Below are 22,342 nucleotides of genomic sequence, written 5' to 3' on the forward strand. Positions count from 1 at the left end.
GAAAGAGCTGTAACATGCAGTCTGGAGAAGGCACCCTTCAAACCTGGGACAGCTGGAGCAGTTTGCTCAGGAAGAGTGGGACAAACTACCTGTTGACAGGTGCACAAGTCCCATTGACAGCTACAGAAATCGCTTGATTGCAGTGATTGCCTCTAAAGGTTGTGGAACAAAATATTAGGTTAAGGGTCCCATCATTTTTGTCCAGGCCATTTCATTTGTTTTCTTATGTAAAATATTCTGTTGAATCAAAAATCAAAAGCAAAGTCTGATTTATATTAAATATAGAAGAAACAATGATGGATGCCAATTGCTTTTGTGAGTTTCAAGTTATCTCAGAGAAAATTGTGGGTTCTTCTTTTTTCATTGAAGTCTGTCCAGGCCTTTTTTGAATGTAATTGATCTCTTTATCAATAATTGAGTTCTTTTCACAATTTCTTTGCTTTACTCTGACATACCAAAGGCATGCAGGTATACATAAGAAAATTGCTTTTCATTTCATCATATTTCAGGAGGAAAGAACATTGTTTCAATTTCCAAAAAATGTGTCCACATCTGTGTAAATCCGTAGTTTGGTAACGTCTAAACACTACAGATTGACAGAGTCCACACCGCACACTGGACGCGGTCCAACTGGACATTCTCAATCAGAATCTGTACATTTATAGTAAATAATATGATGATGTCATAAAGCATCTTACTGTAAATATAATTTATAGTAAATAATATGATGACATCATAAAGTGTCTTATGGTAAATATAATTTATAGTAAATAATAAGTGAACTGGGAATGCCTGGTGGATGCCCCTTTCCGCGAGGTCTTCAACTCCCACCTCCGGAAGAATTTTTCACGCATCCTGGGGGAGGTTGGGGACATGGAATCCGAGTGGGTCATGTTCAAAACCTCCATTGCAGAGGCGGCTGCTTGGAGCTGTGGTCAGAAGTCAGTCAGTGCCTGTCGTGGCGGTAACCCAAGAACCCGTTGGTGGACACCAGCAGTGAAGGAAGCCGTCAAGCTGAAGAAGGAGGCCTTTCAGGCTTGGCTGGCCAAGGGGTCTCCCGAGGCAGCAGACAGGTACCGGCAGGCTAGAAGGGCTGCGGCTTCGGCGTTCACTGAAGTAAAAAAACGGGTGTGGGAGGAGATCGGGGAGGCTATGGAGAAGGACTTTCAGTTGGCCTCAAGGAAGTTCTGGCAAACTGTTCGGCGACTCGGGCGGGGAGGAGAACTGCTGACCCAGACTGGGGATATTGTCAGGCGGTGGAAAGAGCATTTTGAGAAACTCCTGAACCCGACAAATACGTCCTCAGGGAAGAGGCAGAGTCTGAAGACTCGGGAAGTCTCGTCCATATGCCTGGCAGAGGTCTCTGAGGCAGTTAAAAAGCTCCTCGGGGGCGGATGAGATTTGCACTGAGATGCTGAAGGCTCTGGACATTGTTGGGCTGTCTTGGTTGACACGCCTCTTAAGTGTCACGTGGATACAGCCGGGTACAGTACCTGTGGAGTTGCAGACCGGGGTGGTGGTTCCCATTTTTAAAAAGGGGGACCGGAGGGTGTGCTCCAATTATAGCTGTATCACACTGCTCAGCCTCCCGGGAAAGTTTACTCCAGGGTGCTGGAAAGGAGGCTCCGACCAATTGTTGAACCTCAGATTCAGGAGGAGCAACGCGGATTCCCTCCTGGATGTGGAACAGTGGACCAGTCACGTGGAACAGTCAAACACATTCTCAGTGGGTGTTGGACTCCGCCAAGGTTGCCCCTTGTCCCCGATTCTGTTTGTGATATCCATGGACAGGATCTCAAGGCGCAGCTGAGGTGAGGAGAGTGTCCGGTTTGTGAACCTCAGAATTGCATCTCTGCTTTTTGCAGATGATGTGGTTTTGTTGGCTTCATCCGACCGTGACCTACAGCACGCACTGGGGCGGTTTGCACCCGGGTGTGAAGTGGTCGGGATGAGAGTCAGCACCTCCAAGTCATGGTTCTCTGCCGGAAAATAGTGGATTTCTCCCTCCGGGTCGGGAGCGAGTTGCTGCCCCAAGGGAGTTCAAGTATCTCGGGATCTTGTTCACGAGTGAGGGGAAAATGGAGAGTGAGATGGACAGGCCGATTGGTGCGGCGTGAGCAGTGATGCAGGCGTTGTACCGGACCGTTGTCGTGAAGAGGGAGCTGAGCCAGAAGGCAAAGCTCTCAATTTATCAGTCCATCTACGTCCCAACCCTCACCTATGGTCATGAGCTTTGGTTAGTGACCGAAAGAACGAGATCGCGAAATACAAGCGGCCAAAATGAGTTTCCTCCGTAGGGTGGCTGGGCTCAGCCTTAGAGATACGGTGAGGAGCTCGGAGTAGAGCCGCTGCTCCTTCGCTTCGAAAGGAGCCAGTTGAGGTGGTTCGGGCATCTGATCAGGATGCCCCCTGGGCGCCTTCCTTTGGAGGTTTTTCGAGCACGTCCAACCTGTAGGAGACCACGTGGTAGACCAAGAAGACGCTGGAGGGATTACATATCCCAGCTGGCCTGGAAACGCCTTGGGGTCCCCCAGGAGGAACTGGAAAACGTTGTCGGGGAGAAGGGGGCCTAGAGCTCCTTGCTCAGTCTGCTGCCACCGCGACCCGGCCCCGGATAAGCAGAGGAAAATGGATGGGTGGATGGATGGAGTAAATAATATGATGACGTCATAAAGCATCTTACTGTAAATATAATTTATAATAAATAATATAATGACATTATGAAGTGTCTTATTATAAATATCATTTATAGTAAATAATATAATGACATCATAAAGTGTCTTATTGTAAATATCCATTTATAGTATATAATATGATGACGTCATAAAGCGTCTTATTGTAAATATAATTTATAGTTATTATAGGCAATTATATGATGATGTCATAAAGCGTCTTATTGTAAATATAATTTATAGTAAATAATATGATGTCATAAAGTGTCTTATTGTAAATATAATTTATAATAATTATAGGCAATAATGTGATGACGTCATAAAGTGTCTTATTGTAAATCTCATCTCCTTCATTTTGTGATGTGTCAGTTAACCAAGACCAACTGAATATTTTGGGTCAAATTTGTTTTGTTTTCACTAATATTTGCTCCGTATGTGGATCGATTTGGATGAAATTTAAACCATCAGATCCTTGTGACATAGCGGTTTAAACGACACCTCAACCATGCTCGTAGGTTCTGGTGAAGTATGTCTTCAAGATAGTTCTATCCAGGTTGGACATATTTCGGTTTGAAATACGTTGGCCCGTCTTTGTAATATCGATCAAATTTGTTTGGTTTTTCACTAATATCTGCTTGTATGTGGATCGAGGGTCACAAGGTCTTTGTGACAATGCCGTTCAAACAAGACGGTCAACCGTGTTCGTGTGTTCTCCTGAAGTTGGTGTTCCAGAAAGTATTAGTTTCCGAGGATTTTCCCCCTGAACAATAACACTACGGGCTGGACCCCTAATAATAATAATAATAAATGTAGCTGCATTCAGCAACACAGCGGTTTTTCACTAATTTCTGCTCCAAATGTAGATCGACATTGAAACGCAGCATGAGTTACAGTTTTCCCAGTTTCCTTTAATCGCAGAGTTCACTGAAGTTTTCTGTATACACGTAGCAAAAGCTTTGCGGTCCACAGGACGCGAGTGGCTGATTGCGAATGATTTCCGAGGGATGACGCTTGGATGTATATAACTTTGGATGATGATGTCATAAAGGGCCCTGCCCCTGAAACTAATGAGATCGTGCCAACGTTCTTCTACCTCCGGTAAAATTATTTCACAAATTTCTGTCCCAAATGATATTGATCAAACTCGAGCGACGTCTGAAACATCCCGGTTGTAACAAGACCTCAACCATGTCTGTGCGTACTGCAGTTGTCGTGGTTCAGATACTTTTATGCCGACTAACGCCAAGAATAAAAAATGAAAAAAAATGGCGAGCAATAACAACGCAGGCTGGACCCCAAATATACCTTTTTTGTGTGCCGCATTCCATACACAGCAAGTAACTGGAAGTACTTATTTTCTGTAGTTATTTTGAGTTTTATTGCACATTGACAATAGTTATATTTTTTGTTGATTTTAGGTTTATTGTATATTGCCAATTTTTTCAAAATTCTATTCATATTACTTAAGTATTATTGTCAAGTCTGTGTTATACTGGGTTCTTTTTTTTTTTTTTTCACCTGTGCTGTCAGCATGCTGGCCATACAACACAGAGTATTTGTACGCCATTTGCATCCAGGACAGAGTTAGTCTGCAAGAGGAGTTCAAGTTCTCAACCAGCAACGCAACTCTTTATTAATTCCTAAATCATCAAGAACTGCTGCAATAACTCTGTCCTGTGGATGCCCTGTAGAATGACAAGGGCACAGTTTTGGTTATTGAGAGCCACCACCCACCCCCCTCTTTGGAGAACTATTCATCATGTTTGGGTTTAGAAACAACTGATCACTACTCCAGGAGGGGGAGAATCACCACGGTGATTCAAATAAACATAGAAACAAACAACATTTACACAAAAACATGAACACTGGACGACAACATGTATTGAAAAACAGAATAAGGTCCAGGAAAACTGGAACTACAACTGGTCACGTGACCTCTTCCTGTCAAGGTTATGGCAGCAAATGAGGGAGGAAAGGAGAGGGAAGCACCCCCAGGTTGCTGGGGGGCACTCCAAGCAGGTGTGTGTGTGGAAGGTGTCCACTGGTGGGTGTACATGACTTATTGTTATCTTGTTGTTATACTGGGTTCTAAATCTTGTGCTTGTGTGTGTCCTCCCCCTAGAGGACTCAGACTCGGACTCCCTGGACTGGGACCTGGGTCAGGTGGGGAGCCACGCCTTCTCCCGCATGGAGGGCGACGTGGACAAGCAGCGCAGGCTGATCCTGCAGGGACACATGTCGGAGGTGGCCATGTTGAAACAGCACCAGAGGAAGTGAGACACGCAGGATTCTTTTTCATTAAGGAATGCAAACTAGCTCTTGTGTTGCAAGATCAAAATAGCCAGGCTGCACTGACTCATGTAAGTGAGCTCGGTGTTGATCAGAACAAGTCAGAGCTGTTAGTAGTGATGGAAGGTTTTTGTTGAGATTTGGTTCTTGACGATGCACTCGGTGGAAAAAAAAAAAGAGTCGTTCAGTCGGTGTGAGGCCCGGGGAGCGAGGGAGGACGTCCTGAACGATGGGCGAACGAGAGGGGGAAGAGTCACTTCGGCTCTGAGTCGTGAACGGAATTCTCCCGGGAATCATTTCATTTTAAATCCTGGTTATAACAATGCAGCTATAAATAAGAAGATTACGAGAGTGAGAAAAAAAAATGGAAAGTCTGTCTCTCTGTCTTATGCTCTTTCTGTTTTTCGTTCTCTCCCCCCTTCTCTTTCTCTCTCCCTTCTCTCTCTCTCCTCCCTTATTCCTCTCTCTCCCCCTTCTCAGCTACAGTCGCTGGTTGTGTCGAGCCAGAGCGGAGGACTTGTCTGACATCGCGGCGCTGAAAGCTTTGTATCAAACTGGTGAGGAACACATTAAAACATTTCACTACATCCTTCTGTTCTCTCTCTCCATTTCTCCCTCCATCTCTCTCTCTCCACAATTTATTTTCAATTTATTTATTTATTTTTATTGTATTTTATTCTATATATTTTTATCTTATTCTATAAGTATTCCACTTACTGTATTACGTTTTAGGAGTCAGTTAGTCGGTCTATTAGAAAGGAATTTTCTACTTTTTATTTTATTTTATTTTTTATTTTTTCCTAGGACATATTGTGTGCTATCACCGGGTGCGTTGCATTACATTTCACTGCATATATGTATGGAAGTATGTATATGTATGTGACAAATAAAAATCTTGAATCTTGAATCTTGAATCTCTCCCTCCATCTCTCTCCATCTCCCTCCATCTCTCTCTCATCTCTCTCTCCATCTCTCTCAATCTGTCCCTCCATCTCTCTCTCCATCTCCCTCCATCTCTCTCCCATCTCCCTCCCTCTCTCCCTCCATCTCTCTCTCCATCTCCCTCCATCTCTCTCCCAACCTTCTCCCTCTCTCCCTCCATCTCTCTCATCATTCTCTTTTAGTCATCTAATACTTTTAGTGTAAGCTGTCATTCTCGTCGCTGACCAGTAGGGGGCAGTGTTGCACTGAAGGCAGGCCTGTGTGTGCTATCCTATACACAAAGATACTATGCCTCATATTTATATTTTTAACTCATATGAATTAAGTTAATATAAGTATAAATTCATATAAAAATAATTGTAATAAAAAATATTTTATAATTTATTTGAATTTGATTTTCAAACATGCCAATATGCTCCTGCAATCTTTTTTCTTAAACTACAGTTTGGAACATTTTGATGCTTTGATCAAACTTTTACCAATACGTTTTATTTATTGTTTTTATCAATACAGTTCATCAATAAAGTTTGTCAATACCTGCCTTGGCCTGTTAAACTTGCTTGTTGTTTGGTTTGTATGAAGCCAAGAAGATGTTAAATGACAGGATGTGTTCCAGGAGGTTTCTGCTCTGGTTTAGTAGTTGATTAATTGATTGATTAATTGATCAGTTGGTCGCTCGGCTAATCTGATTGGTGCAGAAAGATCAGCATGTGTGGGAAACGGAGAAACAGACAGAAACCGTTTGAGAATGTTTTACATGTAGTACGTATGTGTGTGTGTGTGTGTGTGTGTGTGTGTGTGTGTGTGTGTGTGTGTGTGTGTGTGTGTGTGTGTTTTCGTGTGTGTGTGTGCGTGCGTGCGTGGGTCCGTCCATCCGTCCGTCCATTCAGGTGTGGACATGTGTGGCAGGACGGTGGTGGTGGTCGTTGGACGGAACATTCCGGTTTCCATCATCGACCTGGAGAAGGTGATAGTTTTTTTCTTTATTTTTTATTTTGATTTATTTCATGTTTTTAAAATTTTTGTATTATAAATGTTTTTTGTATTTTTACATCATGTTTTTTTTGTAAATGATTACTGGTTTAATCATATTTTAACATCGTATTTTTGAAATGTTTGTATTATTATTTTTTATATGAGAACAGTAACTGTGTGCTTTCTCTCTGAAGAGTGTCTGTGTGCGCTTGGCCTCATGCATGCATACATTTTCAGTGTGTGGGTATTTGTGTAATTGCAAACTTTTATTTCTGTGTGAAAATATGCATTGTGTGTGTGTGTGTGTGTGTGTGTGTGTGTGTAGGCTCTGCTCTACTTCATCCACGTTATGGACCACGTGGCGGTAAAGGACTACGTGGTGGTTTACTTCCATACGCTGACTGCAGAACACAACCACCTGAACGCAGAGTTCCTCAAGAGGCTGCACGACGTGTTGGACAGCAAGTAAGGCACACACACACACACACACACACACACACACACACACACACACACACCTGAACATCCTCAAAAGGTTGAAGAATCTTTAATTAGAAGAATCTTTAATCATCACACGACACGCCGCACTACAACACACGCACGCACACACACACACACACACACACACACACACACACACATGCTTTGGATGGTGCCAGTGAAATGGCTCCTCTGCATTTGACCCATCCTGGCTTGTCAAAATCAGGGGACTGATAACACAACTTGAGGCCAATATAAATTGGTAATACATTTGAGGTCTAAATTTTATTTTGTTTTTTATTCGATTTTTATTTTTTAAATCAAATTTCCACACAAAACATCCTTTCAGTGACTGTGTCATTAAACCTATAGAAATCCTTCATGTGTATACTCCAAAACATTAGGGGCGCCCATATACTCGGATATATTCAGTACATAATAATTTATATTTAATTTATTTTGAACACTCAAACATAAACTTACAAAAATCACAATCTTCTCTCCTGTTGAAGCATAGAAATAATAGAAATAGTCAATATTGCATGACTTGATTCAATCGGTTAAGGGTGCTGATAACAGTTGTATGTTAATTCGACCCTTAACTGCTTCATCCTGCTGTCACCCCACAACAAATCAGAATCAGAATCAGAAATACTTTAATAATCCCAGGGGGAAATTACTTAAACCAGGTTGTGATCTGACCTGCCCAGAGGGGGGAGAGAAGAGGAGATGTATGCATCCTTAATGTTAGCATACATCAGGTCCAGGGTCCTCTCCTCTCTGGTAGGACAGCTCACGTACTGTTTGAATTAAATTATTACATATAATATATATACTGTGCATATATTATATGTATATTATGTTATACATATAATTACGTATAATTATTACAAATTATACAGTTAATGAAGTCAAAGTTAAAGTGACCATTTTAAAATCCTTTTCTTGCAACAAATGTGTAAAACAACTAACTTGCCATTTATTAATATTCCATCCATAACATCTCGAACATTTGCTTTCTTTTTTCTTTTTTAATTTTTTATTTTTTTTAAACCTGTACTGTCATCATGCTGGACATACAACACAGAGTACTTGTTCCACTGCATCTAGGACAGAGTTAGTTGCAAGTGGAGTTCACCTTCTCAACCTGCAACGACACTCTTTATTCATTCTTCAATCATCAACAACTGCTGCAACAACTCTGTCCTGTGAGGAGCTGTAGGACGAGCAGAGCACACAAGCACCACCAACCCCCTCTTTGGAGAACCATTCATCATGTTTGGGTCTATAAACAACTGATCACTGCTCCAAGAGGGAGAGAGTCACCGCTGGTGAGACAAATAAACATAGAACCAAACAAACAACATGAACATGAAAACACATAAAAATATAACTATTAGACATAAAAATGTGTGGACAAAACAGAGTTGATTAAGTTCAGGAAAACTGGAGCAACAACTGGTCGCATGGCCTCTTCCTGTCATAGTTATGGCAGTAAATGAGGGAGGAAAGGAGAGGGATGCAACCGGGGGGGGGGGGGGGGTGTGCAGGACTTATCCCAGTTGGTTCTGTGTATAAGGTCGGCATTTTATCGTGGCGCCTCCAAGCAGAATCCGGATCACTTGCGCCCCTCCTCCAATCATTGGCTTTCTTTAGACGGAACATTCAATATTTTATTCATTGAATTAATAAATATTTCACATAATTCACTCTGACGACAAAACCAAAAACTGGGATTCTTAAACCACTAATGTTCATGTCTCAATCCCACTACTCCTTTTGGAAATGTTTATTCGGCATTATAGACATAATAAATCATAATATCATACTGTATATTTAATGTTGTTTTGAACACTTGAAGTGCTGCAGCAGCTGGATGAATCCATTGGAAACTCTGAAAGCCACTGTTTGTATTGACAGTAGAAGAACCAAGGGAGAGCGGAGGTTTTGGTTTGGTGACCGAAACATTAAAAAAAAAAAACTGCTCATAAATCGATCTGAGGACATAAAATCTTGTCTGAAAACAAACTCTGAACATCCATTACATCTGGAACTTTAACTCCGACCGCCTGCGAGCGAGGTAGTGGACTGGTGGAGGGTGGTATAAACCGGTTCCGTCGATGGAAGGCAGTATAAACCGGTTCAGTTGGGCGGATGAGTTCAGTCGACTGGTAAATTCAGATAAGTCAGGCTTGAATCATCGGGTCTCCACTGTCATTTTATCACTTTTTTGGGCGGTGTCTGAGCCCTCTCCGCGCCATGGAGGATGGAGGATCGTCCTCCTTCCAGAGTTTGACTTCCCCTCGTTCTCCTTCTCCTCAGGTCTTCGTGCCACGAATAAGAAAACAGTGAATCTGCTGTTGCTTTAACCTCGCAGCCACCCGGAGCTCCACGCTCGCGTGTGTTTTGTGCTCTGGGTTTCTTTTGGGTTTTTTTTTTTTTTGGTGGAATTAAACTTCTACTTCTACATCTGGCGTTGCGTTGTTCAGCAGCCAGAGCTGCACATCAACCGGAGAACATCGTGTTCTCTTTAAGGGAGGCGCGATGCAGCGGCGCCGGGAATCAACGGCGTCATGGACGGGCTCCCGGGCCGGCCTCCATCGTTGCGTTGTTAACTCTTAAGTGTTAAGAGTCCGGGGTCCGGGCAGGTGGGATGTGTTAATAGCGTGTCAGCAGCAGGGTAACATGAGCGTGTTTTTGATCTGTGTGGATAAAGCTTGGAGCGTGGAAATCCCAGACAGCCGTCAGACTCATTTCACCCCGAGATTTGTTGGACGGAGCTTCTGGGGCCCATTAGGAAACCCAGATCAGACACACAGAGAACAGTGGGATAACTCAGTTTTTGGTCAGGGGTTCTCAAACTATGGATCCAGCCCCCCGGGGGGGGGTGTCATCGAATGTTTTCTGGGGGTCACCAGACGATTTTCTGAACATGCACAAAAATAAGGAATCATATTAAAATTAAAATGAAAAATATATTTTCAGAAATAATTCTCCCAGTTAAATTTTCCAGTAGATGCACAATGAAGAACTTTTCAGGAGGCTACATTTTCCGTAAGAAAAAACTACAAACATGAAGTTGCGTCACTTCCTGTGCATTTAAGTGTGAGAAGCTGCAGCACAGTGGTAAGGTCAGAGAGGTTGTGCTATGACCAGTTGGGAAGAATAGGAACGAATATTTTGGGCTCGATGGGGGGAAAAAAAATAGCTCTCTCCCTCCCTCTCTCTCTCTCTCCCTCTTTCCTCCCCCCAATCTCTCTTCTCTCCCTCTCTTCTCGTCTCTCTCTCCATCCCTCCCTGTCTCTCTACCCTCCTCTCCTCCTCCCACTCCCTCTCTTCCCTCTCTCCCCCTTCTCCATCTTGACTCCATCGCTCTCCCCTCCCCGCCAACCTATTCTTTCAAACCAGTTCGATTCTAAACAGACAACCCCAACTGTTTATACCTTGTATAAAGAAGAAACAAAGTCTGAAATAAGTGTTGTACCTTTTCCTCCAGAAACCTTGAAGCACTCTGGGCTGACTCACAGATTTGCTGAAGGAATTGTTGAGCTTTTTTGTCATTTTGTCTAAGGCTTCACCATGAAAGAAGGGCGCCGAGGCCCACACAGACCAGGAATTGGATAAGATGTTTCTGTCAAATGCTCTGGGAGCCCGGCTGTGGCGGTTGACTGGACTCCCTACTCCTCGCTTCAAGCCTCCGGCGACATTGTTCAAACCTCTAGCACTGCTGTGTTTTGACGTGAAGAAAGGGAAAAACAGTTCCAAATCCGCGCACTTTGCATATCTGGCAGCCATTTTTAGACCAGGGACTCCAAACTTGGAGCGTGTAATGGAGGGGTGATGTATTGTGGCTGACGCAAACTAAATGGAGGACTGCGCAGTTATTTCATTAAACCACATCTTTATTATGATCCAGTTTCCAGAAGGAGGCCTTGAAAAGTCTAAATCCATCCACCCTAACCCGAGAAGCCGGAGCCGGTCGAGCTTTTATTTACCCATCCAGATTTTTTACTTCACCTGGTGTTGTCTCCACCTTCAACTTCTCAAGGGTGTCAGGTGTTTGTGCCTCTCTTCTGAGTTGTCTTTCCTGAAAACGTACTGGATCATAGTTTATCCCTCAAATCTCAACATTAGCATTTCAAAAGACTGCATGCGTTCATTTAAAAGGTCAATTCCAGCAGCGCTAGTATCAGTATCGGCTCTGGATTCGGACTCCTGTTTCAGCGGAAAGGTCAGTCACAGGTGATTTTCCCAATGTTGTCGTGCAAATAAAACGCTACAGCTCTCCTCAATCAAATCAAAGCCGGACTGGTTACACCCCACACATCTTTCAGCTTAAAGGTTTCTCTCTACAATCTAGTGAGTTTCCTCTTCCCTCTGTGGCCGGGAAGCCCCCCCCACCATGCCCGATGCTGGGTCACACACTCAGAAACTACCCTGAAAGGTCAGAGCTTTAGGGACTTCTTTAAAGCCTACCACACTGAGGGATGCAGCCCTGAAGGTAGAAATACTCAGATTTTAGATACTTTCAGATTACGTCTTCTACTTCTGGTTAAACTGTTTCTATTGGAGTAACAATGGCAGCATCAAAGACACGTGTAAAAGAGCAATTGAACCTCAGCAGGGGTGAATAGTTAGGCGCCATTTTGAGGAGTTTGTACTTCTGTAATTCCATTTCAGGGTACTTTATACTTATATTATTCCACTACATGTATCTGTTACCCCTACAAATACTATTTATTTGAAGCACTTAGCATTACCAGAAATCTAGAATTCTTCTGGGAATGGAACCCATTACTCTTGATAGGACCAGTTCTTTACCTTGATCTTGTAGGAGCCACAGGTGAATACATATGTGTTCTGGACATTGGTCAACTTAGTGACCAAACATAAACCCCCTCTGATCAGTGATGTCTGTATTGATCATTATTTTGTTTCAGCCCAGGAGATTATTATACAGTGGTACCTGGACTTACGACTGTAATTGGTTCTATAAGAACGGTCGTATGTTAAAACAGTCGTATGTCCAAGCAATTTTTCCCATATACACCAGGCTAATTTTTTTCTATGATTTCCTTCTTAGTTTCAATGGGAATCGTTGCCCTTTTCTTTTTCCATCGTCCTCCTTCTTAGGACTCATCATGAAGCGTGAAAAGAAACAAAATACACAAACACAGTAAATATGAAAGAAATATGGATAAGCCACGAACTACATTCACACACCATGTAGGTCGCCCGCTGACTGACTGCTGGCCGACTGGCTGCTGACTGACTGCTGACTGGCTGCTGACTGGCGATGACTGACTGCTGACTGGCCGCCGACGCAGCAACTGCAAATTTCTACGGTCGTATCTTGAAGCAGTCAGTCGCAAGTCGATACAAATTTTCGCGACTATCGCTTCTCGTATCTTGGATTGGTCGTAAGTAGATGCAGTCATAAGTCGAGGTACCGTTGTATTCGATTGCTAGTGCCAGATCACCAAGGCTATGTCCATCCACACCACCAAGGCTATGTCCATCCAGACCACCAAGGCTATGTCCATCCACACCACCAAGGCCATGTCCATCCACACCACCAAGGCTAGGTCCATCCAAACCACCAGGGCTAGGACCACCAGTTCTAGGTCCATCCTGACAGGGGGCAGTGGCTCCAGAGGTAGAGTGTGTCGTCCTGTTAGCATGCTGATGTGTCCTTGAGCAAGACACTAAACCCCCTAACTGCTCCCCGGGCGCCGCTATATGGCAGACCACTGCTCCTCGATACGTCAATTACTAGGATGGTAAAATGCAGACAAATGTATTTTTTTGTCTTAGTAATTGTACTCTATGCAATGACAATTAGTTGAATCTAATCTAATCCAGACCACCATGGCCATGTCCATACAGACCACTAGGATGGCTAGGTCCATCCAGACCACCATGGCTAGGTCAATCTATACCACCATGGTTAGGTCAATCTAGACCACCATGGCTTAGTCCATCCAGACTACCAAGGCTTAGTCCATCCAGACCACCAGGGCCAGGTCCATCCAGACCTCTGGGGCAAGATCCATCCAGACCTCCGGGCTAAGATCCATCCAGACTATCAGGGTTAGGTCCATCCAGACCACCAGGACTCTGACCACCAGGTCTAGGTCCATCCAGACCACCATGGCTTTGTCCATCCAGACCATGAGGGCTAGGTCCATCCAGACCACGATCCCATGCAGTTGTAGCCTGCTGTTATCAACACCATCATCTCAGCGTGAAATGGAGCAGCCAGGAAACCAGATCACCCGTGGTGTTCCACTTGGGCCGGCCAGATGGCTTACAGTGAGCTGCTGTTGGAATAGGATGGATTTTGGGGGTTTGAGCTTCAGCTGGATATCATCGGCTGAGGCTCACATCTGGGCTGGACCTCGGTACAAAGCGATCATCTATTATTTTCTGTGTGTGTGTCAGATATTTATCCAGTAAGAGGCTAAAATATGTTCTTTGTTTTGGACATCCCCCCGACGCAAAAACTCAATACTAAGAGTGTATTACACATCTCGGATATTACGAAGACAAGCAACTTTTCTTTATAAAATAGTAATAATAAGAATGATAAAAAAATATTTATAATAAAATAATGATAAAAATAACAATAATAAAATCGGAATAATTATTAATTAATAATGAATATAGCTGTGTTAGTTACAAATTAGTTTTCAGAGTTCCCAATGAAAGACTGCGTCACCTCCCACTGACACCAATTATACATTTCCGAGCTCACATGGAACGCAGTGTGGTAGTTCTGCCCATTGCTTCTTTATTGTCTGAGACTTTGGGCTTATCTTTGGCATCTGGAACACGAAGACAGAAAAACAATGCAATTATTTCACAAACAACTCAAAACACAATTATCTGAAAACTCATCAAAAACATCTGCTGGGTGAGTCATACTGATCTGGTCTCCATCTCTGCTGCTTCCATCTCAACAACTGCATACCACAATCCCTGCTTGATAATTGCCCACATGTTACCAGAAATTGTTAGTAAGCATGCATCATCATTTAGCAGTGATCTCTGAATTTCTTTATCAATTGGCATGGCTGTATTACTGTATATAATGCAGTCATAGTCATCTACACCAATATGGCCGGTAAACATGTGCATATGTTTTTTTTTTTTTTTCTAGTTGCTATTTCTAGCAGTTTTTCAGTTGTTGTTTCATAGCTTTTTTCAAGGTTTTCTGAATTTTGCTTGGTATTTTCTCTAAATAGAGTGTGACCTCTAAGGCTGGACGTTTTGCCCATCGGTTCTTTGTCTTAGACTTTCAGCCTCTCTTTGGCATCTGGAAAACGAACAATACAAACGCAACAAATTAACACAAACAATAGAATTGTTTCATAACACAAACATAACAAAAGCATGTTACTTTGTGGATTTTATTATAGTTATTTTGATAAGGACCTACAATTCGGGAAGACATCTAACCAGATTAAGAGTCTGTAATGGAATACACCCTTAGGTTATAATGACAACACATCTGTTTTTGACTATGAAGTATAACATTTATATTAGATTAGCTTTAATTTGGAATTTGGCATAATTTAGAAGGAATAATACAAATGACATGCAGGTAATTATAGACATATGTATCTGTAGATATTTATATGTTTTGAATGTCTAGGGTGATGCCTTTTTTTGCCTATGATGGAAAACACTGTTTTGATAAAAATGAGTTAATCACACTTGGACTAGAATATATTAATATTAATGTTATAACTAACTACAATTTAAGATGACATATAACCAACTTATACAATTCAACAGGACATATAGCCAAATCAAATAGTCTGTAATGGAATTCAGGATGTTAACAATTCATCGATAATCGATGAAATGCTAATAAGAATAATCTATTAAAATTTGGTCTCATCGATAAGAACTGAAATATACACTACTCACAAAAAGTTAGGGATATTCAGCTTTCGGGTGAAATTTCAGGATGAACCTAAAATGCACTTTAATCTTTACAGGTGAACTTAATTTGACCTTCTCTAAACTTGTGAATGCACATGTCCAACTGTTCAATGTTTCAGTACTTTTTGCACAACTTGCTGTTCTCTCACAAGGAGCTGAAGGGCAAAATTCACAACAGGTGTTTGATCCTTGAATGGACCAATACATTTCCTGGTTCAATTAGAGTTGGTATTTAAACAGTCCTCTTCATCATGCTGTTCACATGTTGACATCATGACACCAAGACCACACCTAACAACTGATCAACAGCACCTCGCCTTGCGAGGCTTCAAACAGGATGTTGTCAGAGGGAAGTGGCCACTGAGCTTAGAGTGTCACAAAGCGTCATCAGCAACAGAGATACAGAGACTGGAAGAGTCACAGAAAGGCATAGAAGTGGACGTGCTTTGGCCACATCCCACACTGATGAGCGCTTCATTGTGAACAGTGCCCTGCGCAACCGCATGATGATGCCACTCAACTCCAGGCACATTTAAGGGAGGTGAGAGGCACCAAGTGTCACGTCAGACCATTCAAAACCGTTGACATCAGCGTGGTCTGCGTGCTAGACCACCTGCAAGGCTACCTGACCACACCACCAGGCACAGGCATCATGGTCTTGCAGGGGCCAGGGAGCATTTACGCTGGATGAGGGACCAGGGGCCTCAGTGCTGTTCTCTGATGAAAGTTGATTCATGTTGAGCAGAAATGATGGAGACGTCAAGGAGAGCGCTACGCATCAGCCACTGCTGTCACCAGACGAGCCTGTGGTGGTGGTGGTGTTACAGTGTGGGCAGGTGTGTCTAGTCAATACAGAACTTCCCTACACTTCGTGAGGCCACCTGCGCGAGCGCCGCGTGTCGATTACGCACGTTTGAGTATTTTTCGAATTTATAGAGCTTGTGCGTAATCACCGGGTGTCATTACATTTCACTGCATATATGTACGACCGTATGTGTATGTATGTGACAAATCTCTTGAACTTGAACTTGAATGGTACAGTGACAAGCCCATACTACCTGAATGACATCATTCATCCAGTCATTGTGCCCCTGCATGAACAACACAGGCCTCATTTCATCTTCATGGACGACAATGCTCCAGCTCATGGAGGAGGCATCATTAGGGAACGGCTGCTGGAGACTGGGGCACCTCAAATGGAGTGGCCTGCACTTTCTCCAGACCTGAAGCCCATAGAAAACCTATGGGATCAGCTGAGTGGCCGTGTAGAGGCTCTTAACTCTGTACCCCACAACCTCAATGACCTGAGGGCCCCCTTCAAGAAGAGAGGGGGGCCAGGCCTCAGCAGACAATAAGTCGACTTGTGAACAGCATGAGACGTCGTTGTCAAGCTGTAATTGATGCTCGAGGCCACATGACAAGTTATTGAGACGTTGACATTTGTTCTTGTGGTAAACCCACCACTGTTGTTGGCTTTTGTTTCAATCAATTGTTTGAGATGAGGAAATCACCATTGCATGCTTCTACTTAAATGCCCTACTTTCATGATATAATATCACTGTAGCGTGAGTTTTTTACATTTTCCATAAATTTCACCCGAAAGTCAAATATCCCTAACTTTTTGTGAGTAGTGTATGAAGGCTTGTTCTTATTGGATCAATGCGAGTGTTTACAGTGCAGGGCTTATCGAGAAAAAAATACCCATCCAAGAAGTAGTAGTACTCACCGGAATGACATGGGGGCAGTCGAGATAAAAAATCCAATGTAATCTAAAATATGAAACAAAATTATTTTGTCTATTATATAGAAGAATTTAAGTCATTTTGAGTAAACTTCTTAGCGTCTTGTCGTCAATATCTGCACCAGACTTACTTACTTACGTAACATTCCGCTCTTTGTGTTGTGGAGGATGGAAAAAATTCAAATCTTTAGCTCTCACACAAACCAGCTCTGACAAGTCTTTCCTCGAACGTCTCCATTGTGAAATGAATGAAATGAGGAGAAACACTCCTTGCAGCGAGTCACAAAATCTTGGAGGTGCACGACGTTACGTATGTCCCCACGCGCCACGGCGCCACCCCCTGGTGACGTCATTAGCTTTTATCTTGTCAATTAATCGACGATTGTTTGTTAAGGTTAACAACTATCGATTAAGGAAATTCCTTTAAATGTGCATACATAAATCAAATACAATCTTATGTCATAATGGCAAGAAATTTGGCTTTGATTATGAAACGTTCGTTGTAGACTACCAATACTTTGGAATTTGACTTACTATTGAAGGACTAGTATAAATGTATGTAACAGGCTTCACAGATTTGTGTTTATCGACATTATTCTCTTCCCTGTCGCTACTAATTGCCTCCTCCTTTCTCAAACAAAGCCGTCTGCGTTTAACTGCAGGCGGCTGAATGTAGATGAAATGTCCTTATGAAAGAAGTCTGCCTTAGGCTGCAGGCCGGTGAATGAAATGCCTTTTGTTAAAAACGTTGTCTGCGTTTGCCTATAAGACAGGACTTGTAAACCTGGACTTGTCATTGTTGTACTGTAACTCACTGTGGCGCATGTGGGAATAGAGCTGTACCCTCAGAGGTTGATATATGATGTCTCGGCTTCGGCAGTCCAGACTGTGATGTGAGTTGTGGACAGCGGTTTAGCAGTGGTTAAGGGTGGGACGGTGTAAACGTATATAAAGTACACCGCTATGAATTTGCTCTACAGTGTGGATTTTGACTATACCGTCCAGTAGAGCCCTCACAGTTCTAAAGTAGGGTTGGTATTAATATCATTTTTCCTTACATAGCCATTCTGGATATTTGAAGCGGTTTCAATACTCATTTTCCGCACTATGGATATACCTGTAGTCGCACCTCGTTCCCTCTTCTCTCCGACAGCGAGTTGACACACACCTCGCTGCAGCGCCCACATAGCTCCGCCTCCTGTCACTCACTCAAACTTTTTTTCCGAATCCCTCGCTAGCTCTGTCAAAACATTTAAAAAGTGTATTGAATTACGATTATCAAAAGTCGCGGAGGACTGCAAAAATTTAAAAACGGAAACAAGTATACAGCGATATATACTGTTACCGTCCATGCTTCAAATTATACGGTGATATAAATTTTAGGCCATACTGCCCAGCCCTAGCGGTGATCCACTGTGTTCTCTTCTCTGCTCGGATAGCTAATAAAACGCTTTTATTTCGGGGGTTTGTGTTTTATATTCCCTTGTGTGCCATGTTGTGCAATGATGACATAGTGACGGAATGATGCTGTGATGATTCTCTGTAACGAATTACAGTTTCCTGAGTTGTGGTGACATGCAGCAACCACTATAGACCGCTGAAGTCTACACCACGCAGCTTGCATGTGAAAGTGGTGGTCTGACAAATCACTTTTTCTTCTACATCATGTGGATGGGTGGGTTTAGGGTCCGATCCCAGGGAGCATCTGTGGAACAATAAGCCTGATCCATGGGGGCCCCACCTCCAACTTCCAGGACTTAAAGGATCTGCTGCTAACATCTTGGTGCCAGATACCACAGGACACCTTCAGAGTCTGGTGGAGTCCATGCCTCCACAGGGCACAGCTGTTTTGGCGACACGAGGCGGAGCTACAGTATTAATGTTTTTATTAGTGTTTTTAATGTTATGGCTGAGACAATGTATTAGATGGTGATATCACAAAGCGGCTTCTCCACAAACTCATCCGGGTTCACCACCCCTACCAGAAGTATTGTATCGGTGGTGTGCAAGCCTTCTGCAACTTCCAGTAGTTTAGCATCAGTTTTTCACTAATTGCTGCTCCAAATATAGATCGATGTGGATGAAACTTGGACCACAAGCTCTCTGAGATGCACTGGATCCAACAGGACCACCACCATGTCCGTGGGTTTGGCGGTTGCTAGACACTTTTGGCCGAAAAATTTCAAGGAGAAAATAAATAATAAAAACCCAAACTAAAACAATAGTAATAAAATATGATGATAATAATAAAATGATACCTTTCATAAACACCTTTCAATAAACTCAAACGCACTTCATAAAAAAAACAAAAAACTGGTGTTGATCTTCTGCTTCATTTTTGTTCTACAGTTTCTTAGATGTCAAAATAAAAGTATGATACTTGAGTCCAAAGCTAACTGTTCTGTTGAAGTAATGCATTCAACCAGGACTCGGCTGAAACATAAAATTTGGAAATTGTTTCCTTGTGTTCTTTGGGTCGTGTTGCTCTGTCTTGGACACGGAGTGTTGTGCTGGATGCGATCAGGGCTGATTTAGGCTGCAGCCCTTAATAATACACACCCTCCATCTGTCTAAACCCTCATTTTGAGATATTAATGATATTTTTCTCTCCCTCTGCCTCTTTCTGGCAAACAACACAGGAAACACTAAATCATTTCTCTGTTGAAATGAGTTTGGATTGAAAGAGCGTTTTCCTGTCCTCCTGCAGGTTTAAGAAGAACCTGAGGGCCTTCTACTTCGTCCACCCAACGTTCCGCTCCAAGGTAAGACGGGGTGGGCGGCCGCCGTGAACCTTCGTTTGGAGTTCAACTTTGCACTTTGACACAGGAAGTCATGTCGTTGACCAAGAATTCTGCGCTTTCAGCAGTGGCGGAAAGTAACTAAGTGCTGGACTTATGTACTTTTCAAGTCTACTTTAGTGTATTCAGTTCAGAGTCTTTACACTTTTACTTTACTACATTTGACTACATCTTGATTTATATTCATAAACATTTAGTTTTAAAAATATATCATGTACAGGATTCATATTTATACCTCTCAAAAGTAAGACCCATTAGGAGGCTGTGCACTGCTCCACTATTACTTTTAATTCTTTAATACTACATTTAAGAGCAAGTACTTCTCTACTTTGACTGAAGTCATGCTGTGTGTGTGTATTTTACTTTAACCTAAGTAAAAGCTCAGAGGACTTCTTCCACCTCCTTCCAGAAAATACATATTTAGACCAAATGTTGTCATGTGTTGTTTCCTTAAATTTCTGCAGTGTACTTATTTGTATATGTACATGATATTAAATAGATAATAGGTTGGGGCTCCTACTGAAGGCTTAGACCTCTGATTACTTTAATGTACGTGGCTTATGACAAACGTGTCTAAATGCTTAATAATAAAAATGATCACATTATTATATTTCAAAGGATTTCTTTATCATCAGATGTGACCATGTTGGGTTATTTTTGAAATGTAGAATTTACAGTTTTTTATTGCACAAAAAACATTAATATATTATTGATATAATTAATCAATAAATAATAGTAAATTACTAATGAATTAGCATTTATAGGTAATTAGCATCTAATTACTTAAAAATATACTTTTCTCTCCTCCCCTCCCTATCCCCCTCTCTACTCCCTCTCTCCCCCAAACTCCCCCCTCCCTCCAGCTCTCCACCTGGTTCTTTACCTCCTTCACGGTGTCTGGGCTGAAGGAGAAGGTCCACTACCTGGACGGCCTCCGTCAGCTGCTCACCTGCATCCGCCCCGAGCAGATTGACATCCCGCCCTTCGTCCTGGAGTACGACGCCCGGGTGCGTACACACACACACACACACACACACACACACACACACACACACGCACACGCACACACACACACACAGTGTGTCCGGAGTTACAAGAGTGTGTTGGTGTCCCGGTAGAACAAACTGGTCATTGTGATGGTGTCTACACACTGGGGCTGGGGATTATGATATCAATATAATATCGTTATCGTGATATGAGATTGGCTGGGATTTTGTTGCTTATACTAATATGTTAATATAGTTAAATGTTTTCTTTAAGGTTGCACTACAGCAATTAATTAATAATACATCAATAGATTAATACATTTAATGAATACAAATAATACAGTAAACACAGTATTTTATAATATCATATATATATATATAATTTACATTTTATTAGCATTTTCATGCTTCAACATTTAACTGAAAAACAAAGGTAAAACAATTCAGGAATCTATATTTTAACATATAATAATAAAAACAAGGTAAAGATCCACACAAAATCCACACATAAAAGGGAAAAAAGAGGTTGTCAATTCTTTCTTTTTAATTCAAAGGGCAAGGGCATGAAATTAAGAGGAAACATCTTAAACATAACAGTAAAATAAAAACAATGATAAAATAAAATGTTGCAATATACCCTTGTTTCATAACTTTTTTTTTCAAGGTTTTCTGAGATTTGTTTGGTCTTTTACACCAGTGTGACTAACCTCTGAGGACCATGTTCTGTCCTCTCCCTCTTTACTGGGGACCGGGCGGGTCGCACTGAGTCCACCGTGTCCACCGCGAGATGGAAATAAATAGTGTATAAATGAAGACATGTTTACTTCAAATGAAGTAGCTTACTTTTCATGTGCATTTGTCATCACCGTGGACTTGCGTCACCGAATGCTCCTCGTGTCGTTCAGTCTAAATGGCCCTCAAGAACGTTGTTTTAACAATGACGATGGTTCCTGGATGACGCCGTGCGGACACAAAAGAAAGGGACGCTTCCTCCAACAGTTGTTAGGACTTCCTGCGCTGCCAAAATGCCTCCTGTGGCACATTATTGTTTTCTATGTTTTCTACAACGCAGCATAAGTTACAGTTTTCCCAGTTTCCTTTAATCCCAGCGTTCGCTGAAGTTGTCTGTATACACGTAGCAAAAGCTTTGCGGTCCACAGGACGCGAGTGGCTGGATGCGAATGATTTCCGAGAGATGACGCTTGGATGTATATAACTTCGGATGATGATGTCACAAAGTGCCCTGCTCCTGAAACTAATGACATTGTGCCAACGTTCTTCTACTTCCAGTAAATTATTTGACTAATTTCTGCCCCAAATGTACATCGATATTGATCAAACTCGAACCACGTCTGAAACGTCTGGGTTATAACGAGACCTCAACCATGTCTGTGGGTACTGCAGTTGTTGTGGTCCAGGTACTTTTTGCCTGAAAAACACCAAAGAGATTAAATATAAAAAATCCAAGCAATAGCAGTAGGCCCTGAGGGCTGGAACCCTAATAATAATGCA

The 22,342-nt window shown here is 42.4% G+C and overlaps 1 protein-coding gene across 2 annotated transcripts in view; it reads left to right on the plus strand.

Annotated features, from left to right (window-relative positions):
• gdap2 (ganglioside induced differentiation associated protein 2) overlaps positions 1-22,342 on the plus strand; it is a 41,987-nt gene that overhangs the window by 14,795 nt on the left and 4,850 nt on the right. Inside the window, exons 8-13 of one of the 2 annotated variants that reach the window (XM_080018687.1) lie at positions 4,795-4,945; positions 5,442-5,518; positions 6,794-6,870; positions 7,204-7,343; positions 19,754-19,808; positions 20,708-20,851. In XM_080018687.1, coding sequence (XP_079874813.1) covers positions 4,795-4,945; positions 5,442-5,518; positions 6,794-6,870; positions 7,204-7,343; positions 19,754-19,808; positions 20,708-20,851 — 644 coding nt within the window. The remainder of the gene's footprint in view (positions 1-4,794; positions 4,946-5,441; positions 5,519-6,793; positions 6,871-7,203; positions 7,344-19,753; positions 19,809-20,707; positions 20,852-22,342) is intronic. The other variant, XM_080018688.1, reaches the window with a different exon arrangement.

This window comes from Zeus faber (genome assembly GCF_960531495.2).
Source record: "Zeus faber genome assembly, chromosome: 18".
Classification (NCBI taxonomy): domain Eukaryota; kingdom Metazoa; phylum Chordata; class Actinopteri; order Zeiformes; family Zeidae; genus Zeus; species Zeus faber.